The sequence below is a fragment of the Echinops telfairi genome, unplaced genomic scaffold (assembly GCF_000313985.2).
Source record: "Echinops telfairi isolate 266 unplaced genomic scaffold, ASM31398v2 ScPeMD7_7468;HRSCAF=8506_0, whole genome shotgun sequence".
Taxonomy (NCBI): Eukaryota; Metazoa; Chordata; class Mammalia; order Afrosoricida; family Tenrecidae; genus Echinops; species Echinops telfairi.
Genome location: NW_022111369.1, coordinates 14,375,264 through 14,389,845, shown reverse-complemented (window position 1 = coordinate 14,389,845; position 14,582 = coordinate 14,375,264). Strand labels below are relative to the sequence as shown.

The 14,582-nt window shown below is 40.6% G+C and overlaps 1 protein-coding gene across 2 annotated transcripts in view; it reads left to right on the top strand.

The window, feature by feature from the left end:
• The window catches only part of NFKB1 (nuclear factor kappa B subunit 1), a 149,312-nt gene that overhangs the window by 13,172 nt on the left and 121,558 nt on the right, over positions 1-14,582 (top strand). The window contains exons 4-5 of one of the 2 annotated variants that reach the window (XM_030888509.2): positions 4,363-4,400; positions 9,367-9,465. In XM_030888509.2, coding sequence (XP_030744369.1) covers positions 4,363-4,400; positions 9,367-9,465 — 137 coding nt within the window. Of the gene's footprint in view, positions 1-4,359; positions 4,401-9,366; positions 9,466-14,582 lie in introns of both variants that reach the window. The other variant, XM_004703444.2, reaches the window with a different exon arrangement.

The window sequence follows — 14,582 nt, the reverse complement described above, 5'->3', positions numbered from 1 at the left end:
TTGATCTTCATTGCCCTCAGTGGTCTTTCTAAATCCTTTCTAGACTTACCCCGCAAAGCATGTACCGGTATGCATATTATTTTTGGGTTCCCATAGCTAGAATCATCTCATCAGATGCCGCTGTCCAGTGTGGACTCTAGGTCTGCTTCCTGTGTAAATGTCTTGGTAGCTTTTGTGCTTCCCCTCCACACCCCGCCCCCTCAGGCCGAGTGGCTTTCCTTAGTATAATGCCTCATGAAAATGATAAGAACGGGATTCTCCCTCAGGAAGTGTACATTCAATGACTGTGAATGCCAGAACTCAAGTGCCTAACTTCTTGGAATTTACTCTGAACAAGGTCCGCCTCTTCTATTTTTACCATGACTTCTTTCGCAAATGTTGATTTCTTAGAGGCTTATTCTCTTGATAAACACTTAACATCACAGAGAGACTGTTTTCGTGCATGGTAGAGTTTATACCGCGCTGTAAGCTGTGTGTTTTGTGCTGTCCAGCTGATTTGACTCAAGGCAACCCAGCGTGACAGAGCGGAACTCCCCTACAGGCTTTTCTAGGCTACAGTCTTTACGGGAGCAGATTGCAAGGGCTTTTCTCCCACAGAGAGGCTGATGGCTTGAACCACTGACTTTTCTCTGTCAATACCTGAACGCTGACGCTCTGGACCTCCAGGGCTCTCTCTGGGTCTGTGTTGTCATTGTTAGGTGCCAGTAGAGTGGATTCCTACTCAAGGTGACCCTGCGCCCCACAGCAAGGAATCCTGCACCGTCCGCACAGCCGTGCTGTGATCCAGCTCACTGCTGCTGCTCCGACGGTCCATCTTTGTGCGATTTTCCTCTTACTCGCTGACCCTCCACTTTACCAAGCAGGGTTGTATCCTTGTGGGATCAAAATATTTTTATTTCTCTTTTGGCTTTACTTCTTTATCAGAAATTTGATTTTAGCTTTTTTGGAAAAATACTTTTAAAATTGTAGTTCTTAAAGTAGTTTAAAGTTTCCAGGAAGGAATTTCAGACAACTGATCATTTATCTCTATTATGCTGTGTTGGTCAGTTCCTCCCCATTTTTACAACCTACTTCCCTGTGAATTTCATGAAGAATAACAGGAAATAATTCTACATTTGTTTCCTGCAGTCTTCTGGCCATATCCTGATTCACCACAATACTGAGCACATGAACATACATTTTTTTTAAATTATAATTTGCTTTTCCTTTTCACCTGAAGGTGTGTCTCTTTGTCATGAATTTGTTTCTTTGAAATAATAGGTGGTATGATTATGTCCTATTGGGCCTTGCTTCCATTAGAAGCAGGGCCATCACAAGGACACCCAAAAGAGGACAACACATATTTGACCTTGAACTGCTAGCTGAGAGAAGCCGTGGGGATTGCAATGGACACAGAAATAGTATAGCATTCTTGAGCACGACCATCTTCATGTACATTGACACAAGTGAGAAACACCACATGCCTTTATTGCTTGCAGTACTGTTGACTATAGACTAGCTGGGGAGTGTAGGGACTTTCTCATATTCAGCAGACCACTCTTTATGTTCTCAGAGGTTCTCATTTTCCTCTGAATTTCCAGTTAGATATAACCGAAGTATAATCAAGCTTTCATTTTCATTATGTTTTCACAATGGTTATTTGTTGCTTGTGTAACTTCAATTAAATTTGATCTTTAATTTTGATGCTTTCAGGGTTTTATAAGAATGCTTGTGCTAGTTTCAGACAATTAGTATGAGAGTGTGGTCTTTTTTTATTTTACGTTTTTAATGTAAGTGCTACACTTTCTCTTTTTTTATTTAAATAATTAAATCATTTTATTGGGGGCTTGTACAACTCATCACAATCCACACATACATCCATTGTGTCAAGCACTTTTGTACATTTGTTGCCCTCATCATTCTCAAAACATTTGCTTTCTACTTGAGCCCTTGGTATCAGCTCCTCATTTCTCCCCTCCCTGTCTGCTCCCCTTCCCCCATGAACTCTTGATACTTTATAAATTATTATTATTTTGTCATATCTTACACTGTCCGACATCTCCCTTCACCCACTTCTACACTGTCCGTCCCCCAGGGAGGAGGTTATATGTAGATCCTTGTAATCTGTTCCCCCTTTCTCCCTTACCTCCCTTCCACCCTCCCGATATTGCCACTCTCACCACTGGTCCTGAGGGGTTCATCTGTCCTGGGTTCCCTGTGTTTCCAGTTCCTATCAGTACCAGTGTACATCCTCCGGTCCAGCCAGATTTGTAAGGTAGAATTGGGATCATGATAGTGGGAGGGAGGAAGCATTCAACAACTAGAGGAAAATTACATGTTTCATCATTGCTAAACTGCACCCTGACTGGCTCGTCTCATCCCCACGACCCTTCTGCAAAGGGATGTCCAATTGGCCACAGATGGCCCCTGAGTGCCTACTCTACACTCCCGTTCATTCATAATGCTATGCTTTTTTTGGTCTTTGATGCCGGATACCTGATCCCAGCAATGCCTTGTGATCTCACAGGTTGGTGTGCTTCTTCCATGTGGGTTTTGTTGTTTCTCAGCTAGATGTCTGCTTGTTTATCTTCAAGCCTATAGGACCCCAGACTCTATATCTTTTGATAGCCAGGCACCATCGGCTTTCTTCACCACGTTTGCTTATGCACCCGCTTTGTCTTTAGTGATCATGTCGGGACAGGCTGGTGTGCTTCTTCCATGTGGGTTTTATTGTTTCTCAGCTAGATGGACGCTTGTTCATCTTCAGCCCTTTAAGACCTCAGATGCTATATCTTTTGGTAGCGGGCACCATCAGCTTTCTTCACCACATTCGCTTGTGCACCTATTGTCTTCATCGATCATGCCAGGAAGGTGAGCATAGTAGACTGCTGAATTGTTAGAACAAAGTATTCTTGTGTTGAGGGAGTATTTGAGTAGGGGCCCACAATCCATCTGTTTCCTTAATACTCAACCTATAAATATAGGTACATAGATCTATTTCCCCCTTGTCTTTTACATCTGTATATGACTTGTGTATTTAGATCTCTATAAATGGAGAGGGCGATCTTTTTAAAACTCCTATAAACATGTAAACGTCACCTAAGCATATGGATCTATATGAATCTTCCATGTCTAATAAACCAAATCTAAGTGGGGGATGCTGGCTGGGGATGAGGGAGTGGGAAGAGGACAGACTAGGCAGTTAAGGAATGAAGAGTAGTGGCTCTGTGTTCAAGAAGCCAAAGAAACTGGAAACGTAGTGTAAGGAAAAGCACGTAGCCTGAGATCAATGTCTGTGTATTATACACCTGCAGGTGCTAGCTCAATCCCTTCTAATTTCACATAATCGAAGTTTTCTCTTTGAGAAGGCAACCAGGAATGGAAATCACTGCCTAATAATATGAAGGGAAAATAAGTACCATCAAGCCCCAGAAGTGATTGCTACTTTTAATTGGTATTTGTGTCATTTTAAGAAGCCCTGGTGCTGCCGTGGTTCAAGCACTAGCTGCTCTCTGAGAGGTCAGCAGTTCAGCCCTCCTCCCAGCCACTCTGGGGAGGGAAGATGCAGTCTGTCTCTGTGTTTGGCCGGGTTGACTAGAGAAACCAATCCAGAGACACTCACATGCATGTGAGAAAGAGCTCGATATCGAGAACACATCTGTAAGCCCCATGCTAGTCCAGAAGCCCCTCTTCAGACTCGCACAGCCATATGCAAACATGCAGACTGCAGGAAGATCCCAGGCCAGTGAGTGCAATGTCCTGTGGATCCACTGGCGGTGGCTCTGGCAGGTCTCAGAGCGGCTCTCCAGCAGCCAGGTAAAGGCAAAGAGAGAGCAGAGGTTCCCAGGGCCCTCCTCCTGAGGAGGCGCTATATGGCTGTGACCTGACTGACAAGTTGAAGACCACCCTCCACGTTTATGTATCTTCAAGTTGACGTGAAATTATGTAACTGCCTCCGTCTCCATCCAGACCTACTGCCTTGGGAACCCCACAGGGCGGTTATTTTCTGCCCTGCTGCTGCTGGGAGTCGGGATTGCCTCCAGAGTGTGAGTTAGTCGGGTTTTGTGTTCTTGTATGGTACTTAATTAGAACATATTAATTCTCATTTGGCATTTTACCATTTGTTGAGTTGGGCCATGACCCATCCCCATTCAACAAACACTCATTTGTGGTCGTTCTCTAAAGGCATAAAACTATTGTTAAACTCAGGTAATTCAGTATTTCAAAAGCTGTAGAGAAGTGATGTCCTTGTGGAACTTTAGGCAGAAAGCTGAATTGAAGCACCTATTTGGAAACATAATTTCAGTTTTTGATTTGTTTTTTTTGTGTTTTACACTAAACTTGAGAAGCCTCACAGTTTCTTTTGGTTTCTGTTTTTAGCAGATGGCCCATACCTTCAAATATTAGAGCAACCTAAACAGGTAAGAGGATTGAAGGGGTGGGACTACTCATTTAAATAGTAGATTAGTAAGCTTAATATTAAGTTTCAAGCACTGTATAATAAATGGATTTTGTGAAGTAAGTAGCTTATCTAGAAGCACAACAACCTGCCACATTCTATAGCAATCTCATACATCCTCCTAACGCTTCTCTTTGTCATTCTTCAAATTGTCTCCAGCCTCACTACATAGTTCAGTAAATCTCTGGTTAATTATAGAGCCTTGGTATCCTGTTATCACTACCAAATTAGCTTGCCAGCCACTCCCAGGAAAGGCATAGGTTATCTGCATTCATTGGTAAGGAAATACGCAGACATGCCGTTCACATATATTGTATTACATTCATCAGTTTATATCCACATGCTCACACATGCTGTATTTAGCCTTCTTCCCCTCTATTAGCTTGGGCCTTTTCAGAAAAGCTTCTGTCTTTGGAACATACAGCTGAACATCTAAAAGTAGCAGTAGGAGGTAGAGCAAGTTTGAGAATGCTAGTTGGAATCTGTTCTGTCTGTGGAATCTGTTGGAATCTGTGTTAGTTTTAGACAGCCTCTTCAGAGTCGCACGGCAAACATTTTTTGTATCCAGCTCCAACTCCCCTAGATTCTGTGGAGAGGAGAGCCAGGAAACAAAGAGTCTTTAGATACAAGTTTGCTGGAAGTTGGTTGGGGCCAGGGCTTTGAGCAAAGAAGAAAGAGAATCTTTAATATCTGCCTGCAGTAGGTTTCAGTTGTTAAGGGATGGTGGTATTGTTCTAGTTTCCTAAGGAATGAGGACAGAAAGAGGGAAACTCTTCAGTAGATATGCTGATCACATCCTACAGATACCTCGACCTGCCTCTTGCAGTTGCCTTCCTGTATTTGTCTCTCCGTGTTATTGCAACAAATAGTAATTGCTTTAAAGAACAGAAAAATATTTTCTCACCACTTAGGAGGCATGAAGTCCAAGTTTCAGGCTCTTGCTATAGGGGAAGACTCTTATTGTGCCCAACTCTGAGGGAAGTCTTACCTTCCCTTCCCGGGCCTTGGCTTTCCTTGATTTTCTTGTCAATCTCCATATGGCATCAATCTTTCAGCTATTAGTGCTTATTTGCTTACTGTGTCTAATCTGCTCTTTATATTCCATAAATGACTCCATACAGTTAAAACACAATTTACATTCACTTGGCATCACGACGTAACCGAAAGTCTTATTCTCAAATAGGATTCCAACCAAAGGTATGAGTTTGCATTCCAACACAAAATTTGGAGTTAGGCAATAAAATTCATAATAATTGGCCAATTGGCCCCCAAATAGTGTGGGGCATGCTTGTTTGCTTTAAAGCTCATGTGAATGAGTGTAACACCTTGCATTGGAATATTTTAACAATTGCAAAGTAGGTCAAGGATGTAAATGAAAAGCATACATTGTGTATGTGTTTGCAGTTAGTCAACATTTAAAGAATATCAATATGTTTTCTCTGACTAACAGATAGGGATACAGTCCAAATCATGTGAAGTTCTAATTTTGACCCAGTTGCTTTGGGAGTGGCTCACTGACTCCACAGCCTAGCAGGATGGCTTTGCTTTATTGCCATGTCTGCTTCCATAGCAGTGATTTCTCACAGGAAATTGCCAATTCTTCTAAAGGTTCACCCACTGGAAGTTCATCCTCTAAAATTCCAGTAGTTTAGCTCTTAGAAAAATGGCCTGGTTTATCAGATCTGGATAATCCATGAAATTGAGAAACTCATTTAAATTTTATGTGTCTGTTTACCAGACTAGGTGTATTCCAAATATCCTTGTCATAAGCCTGGCAAAGGGGGAAGAATTAAATGTATTTTCATATCAAAAGCTCAGTAGTCATAAGGAAAAGAGCATTTATGATTTACCTAATAGATCGATTTAATTCCCAAATTCAGAATGTAATCCACTATATAAATATGAGTAAATGCTCACATGAATGAAACCATTGTATTTGTTTACCAAACTACTGATTATTTTGATGTCTGGCCACAGTGAAAGTAAAGGTTGGATTTAAGTCACACTTTCTGACCGGAATGAATGCAGCCTTCCCTTTGAGGTTGAAGACTCATTTTAAGCAAATGGAATTACTGAGATGAATGGCTGTGGATTGGTAAACCTTTCATCTCAGAAACCTAGAATCAGAAACACATGCAGATCATACATTTGAAGATCTCTTATCTTCCTAAAAATAAAAAAAAAGGTTATACATTGTTATCTGCAGGATAAAAATTCTTCTACAGGTAACTTAAGATATTATGCAACCATGAATAATATCTCCTAAGTGTTTGGCCAATTATAAGAAAGCTGAAAGGCATGCCTCTCCACCTGTAGTTCATGTAGGACAAACCAGTAAGATAGACTAATGTACATGAATATATTGGTCCAGTTGCTCCAAAAGTATTTTCAATGCTTTATTAATTTTTTAAAAGGTTAAACAAATGTTCTTTTTTCTTCCTGGCCTTTTTACCACAGACTTTCCCCAATGCTGACAGAGATGAGTCATAGCATAGATTACTAATCTTTAGAATCTAGTTCTATTGTATATTATTCAGTGTTGATGATCTTACACTGTCTAAAACCTGAAGTGATGTTCAAATTGGTTAGCAGTCAAGCAAATCTATATCTTTATGGTTAGCCGAGTTGGAGGCTAAATGCTGTACATGCTGTTTTTATCTTCACACTTTTAGAAATGTCATTTAATCACCCTAACTAAACTAAGAGTAGCTGCCTGCAAAAGATGTGGAGTTCAATTTTTAGCTTGTTTCTTCATTAGAGTTTTGTCAGAAGTAAAATTGGAGGAGTAGCCCTAAAATGACTAATCTGACCTCAAAAGGCTTCCCTGATAATGATGAGGTTTCAGATGTCCTGAGCAACCATATGCAAGAGGTGACTCAGATGCCAGCTATTAGGAGTTAACCGAACACTGCAAACCCATGTGGGATTTGAGGAACTTTTTACAGACTTGGATATTTATTACAGTCCTCTGTTCATTCCAGAAATATGCTCTAGTATTGATTATCTTTGGAAATTATTAAGTTCTCAGAGAATATAAAGAAATTCTAGATGCCTTCTAGAGACTTAAAATAGTTCTGAGCATTTGGGCTAGAGACTATTGTGCAAGACCCTATGAAGTAGAATGCTGCCTACAAACCAAACTCGCTGCCATCAAGTCAGTTCTGACTCATAGGAACGGGGTAGAACTACTCCATTGGCTCTCCAATGCTGTAATCTTTATGGAGGCAAATGACATCATCTTTCTTCCACACAGCAGCGGGTGGGTTCAAACCACCAAACTTTTCAGTTAGCAGCTAAATGCTTATTTATTGTGTCATCAGAGCTCCTTGGTATAATGCTACTTAAAAAACAAACCAACAAAAAACCCTCACTACCATCGAGTCAATTCTGTCTCATAGTGACCCTGTAGGACAGAGAACCACCGCCCCTTTGGGTTTCTGCAACGGAAACTCTTTAAGGGAGTAGAAAGCTTCATCTTTCTACCACAGAGCAGCTAGTGGTTTCAAGCTGCTGACCTTTCCATCAGCTAAGAAAGGCAAACAATTTATAGTAGTCAATGATAGCAAAGTTACTAACAAAACCAGGCGTGGTGGACAAGGGTATAAGTTCAGAAACTCCCCCAGCAAGTACTCCGCATGTGGGTTGCTCCTTATGATCTAAATGAGCTAGCACACTTTAGTTGAAGTAGTCAGTCTGACAGTAAAAAGAAATGAAGGTGAGAATGTTCCTTAAAGTATGTTAGCATATTGTTGTTTTTACCAAAGGGTAAATTTGAAAGAACAAAAACAACAACAACAAAAACACAATAAACTAGTTCATTGTATGATTATCAAATAGCATTATCCAAAATGCGTTGACATCATTTTTAAGTGGTTATATAGGTTATCTTTCCGAAAATGCAACAAAAATTTTCTTAATGTGGTGATGAGGTTCATTTGAAGAGCTGGCCTTGTTTTGTTCTTTAAATATTAACCTGAAACTTATAATTAAGTGTGTGTTATAAGGTACAAAATGCCACAACTGGAGTAGACCTTTAAAAATCTGATCTAATTGATTAATTTGTATAGATGAGAAAACATGACACCTAGGTGTTTATCAAAGAGCCCTGGTGGTGCAGTAGTTAAAGCGTTCAGTTGCTAACTTAAAGGTTGGTGTTCAAGCCCACCAGTTGCCCACCAGAGAAACATGCGGCTCTCTGATTGCAGCCTTGGACGCCCAATGGGCAATCTCTGTGCTGTAGGGTTGGCATGAGTCAGAGGAGTATCTTTGATGGCAGTGGTTTGATTTTTGGTATAAATGTGTATCACCGTACAGCATTTCACTTAATAAAGACTTCATTAATTAGCTACACCTGTAAACGTCCTATGTCATCAGTTATATTTCAGAAGGCTATCTGGTTGTATATTCATGTAGATCAGTTAACATATTGAGCTTGGTTATAGTGTTAAGTCAGCAATCTTATATTCTGGATAAGGTGGACCAGATGCCGAGTCTACCGTCGGGTGGGTCTGCACAGGCACTTCTAGATTCCCTCCCAAGCCAACTGTAATCAGAGCCGATGATGAATTCCTTTAAGTAAAAGTCACCGAAGCATAATGTTGAACAGCTTGGCATTGGCAATTTAAGATGAGGAAGCTCTGATTCAAATAAGCCTTAGCATGTCAAGTCAAAAGCTTCAACCCTTTAGCAATCTCTTCTTCACACATGCAAAGCATGACCGATACTTCCTCATTAAGGACCTGGCTGGTAGCCACATTTCACTGCACAGACATCATTGTTCACTGTGGGGAATGCGATATTCACCTATTGAAGCCCTTCTCTTACCGTTGTCTTTGCTCAATGATACATGCAGGAATTAGCATTTCGCAGTGTTTTCACGATTCTTGTTCATAAGTGTTTCTCACCCTTGTTGGTGCCCACCTTTGCAGAGAGGATTTCGTTTCCGTTATGTATGTGAAGGACCATCCCACGGTGGGCTTCCTGGTGCATCTAGCGAAAAGAACAAGAAATCCTACCCTCAGGTCAAAGTAAGTCCATGGTAGCCTTCTATGATATTCTGGAAACAGTCATTTTTGAAGAGTGAAATCAAGTCACTGATTTAATTGAATATACCTGGCCTTTGCCCCAAAGCTGAAGTGTTCACATGATTATAATAATCTTTAATAAAAAGTTATCTCTTGGTGATAATGGTGACGGGCTTTAAAACCATTCATTTTCATTTGTAGAAATTACTTTAACATTAGCTAACTTAAAACATGTACTGTTTCTCAATCATCATAAAGGTGCTTTTGTTTTTTTCTGATTGTGTACTTCATGAAATGGTCTTTCTTTAAATGTTTTAAAGAAATGGCTGGATGGTAGGATGTGAGAGACAGTGAAAAAGCAGATGGCTGTATATATGAACTATATTATTATTTAAGATCAGGAGTTTAGATGCTCTGTAGCTTTGAGGAGGTTACTAAATACTTCAAACCTCATCATCTTGACATGTAAAATGAAGAACTATTCATAGTGCATACTTCATAGGGTTGCTTAGTGATTAAAGAAGAATAACATGTGTAGGGTCAGTAGCAGAGAGAGGTAGATATCGGTGATTGGTGGATGGTTAGGTTTCAGGGAATCGTCTTAGATAATTGTGAGGTCTGTTATCGTCATAGGAGCAGATTATTAGATCTTTTCTCCTGCAGAACCACTGTGTGAGTGCAACAGCTACCTTCTCATTTTGCAGCACTGGGGTTCATTGGAGATGAGGTTCCCACCCCCTGCTCTCGACTTGATTCTGACTCATAGCGGCCCTGTGTGAGGTTTCTGAGTCTGTACATCTTTATGGGCGGGAGCAAAAATAGGTTTATGTTTCTCCCTCTGCTGACTGATGAGTTTGAACCACCAACTTGAGGTTAGCAGTCCCAACACCTAAACCGCAGTGCTACCAGGGCTCAGTAAGTACAAAATCTGTAGGGCAAGTCGGCCAGGTGGAAAAGACAACAGGAGCTAAGGCTCCCCTTCACAGGCATTTCTTCTCCCTCAGGAAAGCCTGTTTTGTTCTTAGTTCCATTCAGTTCATTGGATGAGGGCCACTCACAATCATCTCAAAGATTACCTCCTTTACTTAAAGTAGATTGCAGATGCTAAACATCTACAACAGAGTTTCCCAGTGTGAGCAATCTCTAAAAGCTAGAATGCCTTGAGGGGAATGTGAAAGCAGATACCTACACTTTATCCTGAATTTTGGACTATAGCAAAACAATGTTTAATTGCCGGGAGGATACTGAGCAAGTTGTTTTCTGAAAAGGGTGCAGTAGGCCAAATGAGTTTGGGAACCTATGATCTACAAGAGACTCTTCATCCCAACACTGAGTTTAGTGTTTGATCGAGGAACTGAGTACTGTAAACCAGCCCTGGTGGCACAGTAGTTACGTGTTGGGCTGTCAGCAGTTGGAAACCACCTCGGAAGAAAGATGAGGCTTTGTATTCCTATAAAGAGTTACAATCTCAGAAGCCAGAAGGAGCCCTCCTACCCTGGCCTACAGGGTGACTATGAGTCAGTATCCACCTAACAGCAGTAAGATTGAGTTTTTGTTTTGCTTCTGTTTTTGATAACCTAGCCAAGTTGCTCCTATGGCTTCCAACTATGGGTTCAAATAGTTCAGTCATGACCAATGGAAGAAAAGGCAGCACTGGAATTGCATAACAACTCAATCTTATGCCCATTGAATTTCTACCTAAACAGGCAACAGGCAGTGCAGCCCTACTCTAGCTTATTGACCGAGCATGTGCCACTTTGAATGTGGCCACCTTCTTTGACTGAGCATTACTGCCTATTTCCTCCTCTGTTGAAAATCCAAGAGAACTGGTTGCTATGCAACATGTGTACTGTTTTTGTTAATTTTGACCACAACTGAACCATTTTGAACCTGTTTGAAGTTCTGGTTGATATGTGCAAGTAACTAGGGAAATGCTCTTTAGAGAGCCTGGAAGTGCTCACAGCCTACCCATATTTGAGCAGATGTCAATCTCGTGTTGGTCAGTTTGAACACACTGCTTCCTCTCATGCCTCACACCTCGATCTCTTTTCCACAGCAAGAGACAAAGTACACTGATGTCCTTTTTTACCCTGTGAATCAAACTCACCCATGCTATGTACTATATCGTATTAGGCCTCCCAATCGTATTTACATTTTAAATCTCTTACTACCAGTTGTAGAACCTGTTGGTGTATTGGGCTCTGCCCACCACGGCTGAACTACTAACCACAAGGTCAGAAGTTTGAATCCACCACATGCCCACGGAATAAAGATGGGGCTGTCTGCTCTGATGAAAATTGGAACGTGTCAGATCTGAAAGGGCAGTTCTGTTAGGTCTTACGGGGTTGCTATGAGTCAGAAATGACTCAATGACAGTGAGTGAGTAGCAATTGTGAAATGACAGATGTTTTTCCTATTAAAGTTCATCATGTAATGTCTTTAGATCACAGAAGCAAACCAGTCTTATAATCTCAAATGTTTTAGAAACTAGAAGAAGGATGAGGAAGAATGATAAAAGGGAAATTTTGAATTTTATTAAACACCAAACTGGGCCAAATAGTTTTCAAACACAATCTCTTCTAATCCTCCTAATAACCCTGGTAGGTAAAAAGTTTCCTGAGGAAACTTGGCCTCAGAGAAATGAATTAGCCTACTTTTGTCATAGGACTATTGTGTGTCATTCAATCGATTCTTACTTCGAGTGACACTGGAGAAGAACTAAGCCATAAGGTTTTCCCAGACTGTAATTGTTACAACAGCCGAGTGTCAGGCTTAGGACTAGTGACAGTTTATTTTAAAGCAGACTAGAGAGCCCCATCGTGTGTCAGGCCTTGGGCTGCTAATTAGAAATTCAGGGCATAAATCCCCCAGTGCTCTTTGGGGAAAGACCAGGCTGTCTGCTCCTGTAAAGGTAGAGTCTTGGAAATCATGTGGGGCAGGCACTTCTAGGCTGCCTCACGGGGTCACTGTGAGTTCAGTAGACTAGATAGCAGATAAATGCTGATTGATTATTGAGCCTCTCATAGAACGTGTGCATTTGAAGTGCTAAGCATCAAGGGTGAAGAAGCCAGAGCGTAGGTGTACAAGGATGAAAGAAGGTACAAGGAATTGCAACTTTGGAGAATAAGGGACAGAGCCCCTCAGAGGCCAAAGGGAACTCAGATACTTGGGAGTCAGATACAGGACTCTGTCTTTTTAACATGGGTCTATAACATGTACAAATATCTTATGTGTTGATCTGTAAATGTATGACAAGGGAATAATTCTGTGCTTATTCTCAGCCTTCATATGGTCTCGGGTCATAGTTATCTGTTCTGAATATATTGTTGCCTCATAATAATTTAGAAATATGACCATTTAATGTATGTTAGATGTTATTGCTAAAAATGATAGTTTCTTTACTAAGAAACAATGGGAAATGAAAATAACAATAAAACAAGATATAATAAATAACGCAAGATAAAAATGTGGGAGATTGGCCATTATTAAGTTCATCGACAGCTTCATTATTTCCATCTAATATTTCTGCTCTCTAATTCAGCATATATCTATTAAGCATTTGTTCAAGTTGTGAAAACAAGGAGGAACTTGAGCTTAGAGAAGCTCTCCTGGTTCCCGATGAGCAGTCACTGTAGTTAAATGGTACAATATTAAACGTAAGGAAGCAATTAAGGGAAACTTTTACCCTAGAAACCCTTTATTTAGCTTAGAAGGATAGGAGGAAGAAGAGAAAAAGACAGCCACGAAGTTTTCTCAGAGCTTTTTCTTCCAGCGTCACTCCATCAGTCTTCATCTTGAAGGGTAATTAGGAGAATTTGTCACTTCCTGAAGGGATTTAAAATGCCTTTCCTTGTATGATTCAGGCAGAGGAAAGAGTCATTGTTAGTGTATGCCTCTTAACACGAGGATATTTACCGTGTACCTGTCTTTTTGCAGTTTAGTCAGGTGTCTGTGGTGTGGAGCTCTAAAGGAAGTGGAGACCTCTAGACTAGGGTTTCTCAAATCTAGTATTATTGCTATTGGAGGCTGGATAATTCTTTGTTGTAAATGGCTAGCTATCCATTCTAGGTTGTTTAAAAGCATTTCTGGACTGTACTCCTTAGACACCACTAGTATCCCTACAATTGTGAAAACCAAAAATGCCTTTAGACATTGTCAAATGTGTGTGTGTGTGTGTGTGTGTGTACACACACACACATGCACATGCTTGTGCAAAATTGTTCATGACTAAGAACAACTAACCTGGCTGAAGTGTTAAGTAGACAGATTTAACTTGGCTCTTGTTTTGCATCCTTAAAGCTAAATTAGAAAGCTGTACCAGATAGCTTTCTGAGATACCATAAAGCTATATCAGAAAATTATATATGGAATTGTGTATGGGAAATGATATATATGTCCAATAATATGGAATGGACACATTTCTTATTTACAAGCAAATGTTCTTTTCCTTTTGGCCAGTAGATATTTCTTATTTTTAAGATAATGACCTTGGTGTCTGTATAATTCTCCTAGAATCTCTTGAGTACTTGAACATTAAAGCAAAAGACAAAAAAGAGAAGCAAGTTATTGTAAACAGTCTATATTCTAGAATATCTGCTGCTAAGAGTTAATGTAGGCATTCTATTGGTGATCTGTTATACATCATTACAGAAGAGAAAGTGAAAGTGGAGATGGGCATCAGTCCACACCCGAACTGCAGACCAGCTACATTTAAACAATGGGGCATCTGTGGAAGGGATCTTCACTCTCCCCTTTGGGTGTGAGGAGGGGATTGTAACGTTCCCCACATTCCTTCAGAATCCACTGCAACAGAAACTATAGAGAGAGGGATTTTATATTTACTGAAGAAAATGATGCTGTCAAAGATTACCAGTGAACCAATTACCATAGAGTAGATTCCAACTTCTGTTGTGCGTGCGAATAGACCTGTGTTCCAATCAGGACCCATGACTGTGGTCTTCCAGGAAATTTCCAGGCCTTTCTCCTGAGGTACTTCTAGGTGAATTTTTCAGTTAGTAGCTGAGTGCTTCAATGTTTGCACCACCCGGGAACGTTAGCCCTCCGTATGCTACGTACTTAGTGAGTACATTCGTGTGTTCAGGCTTAAAGGAAAAAATATA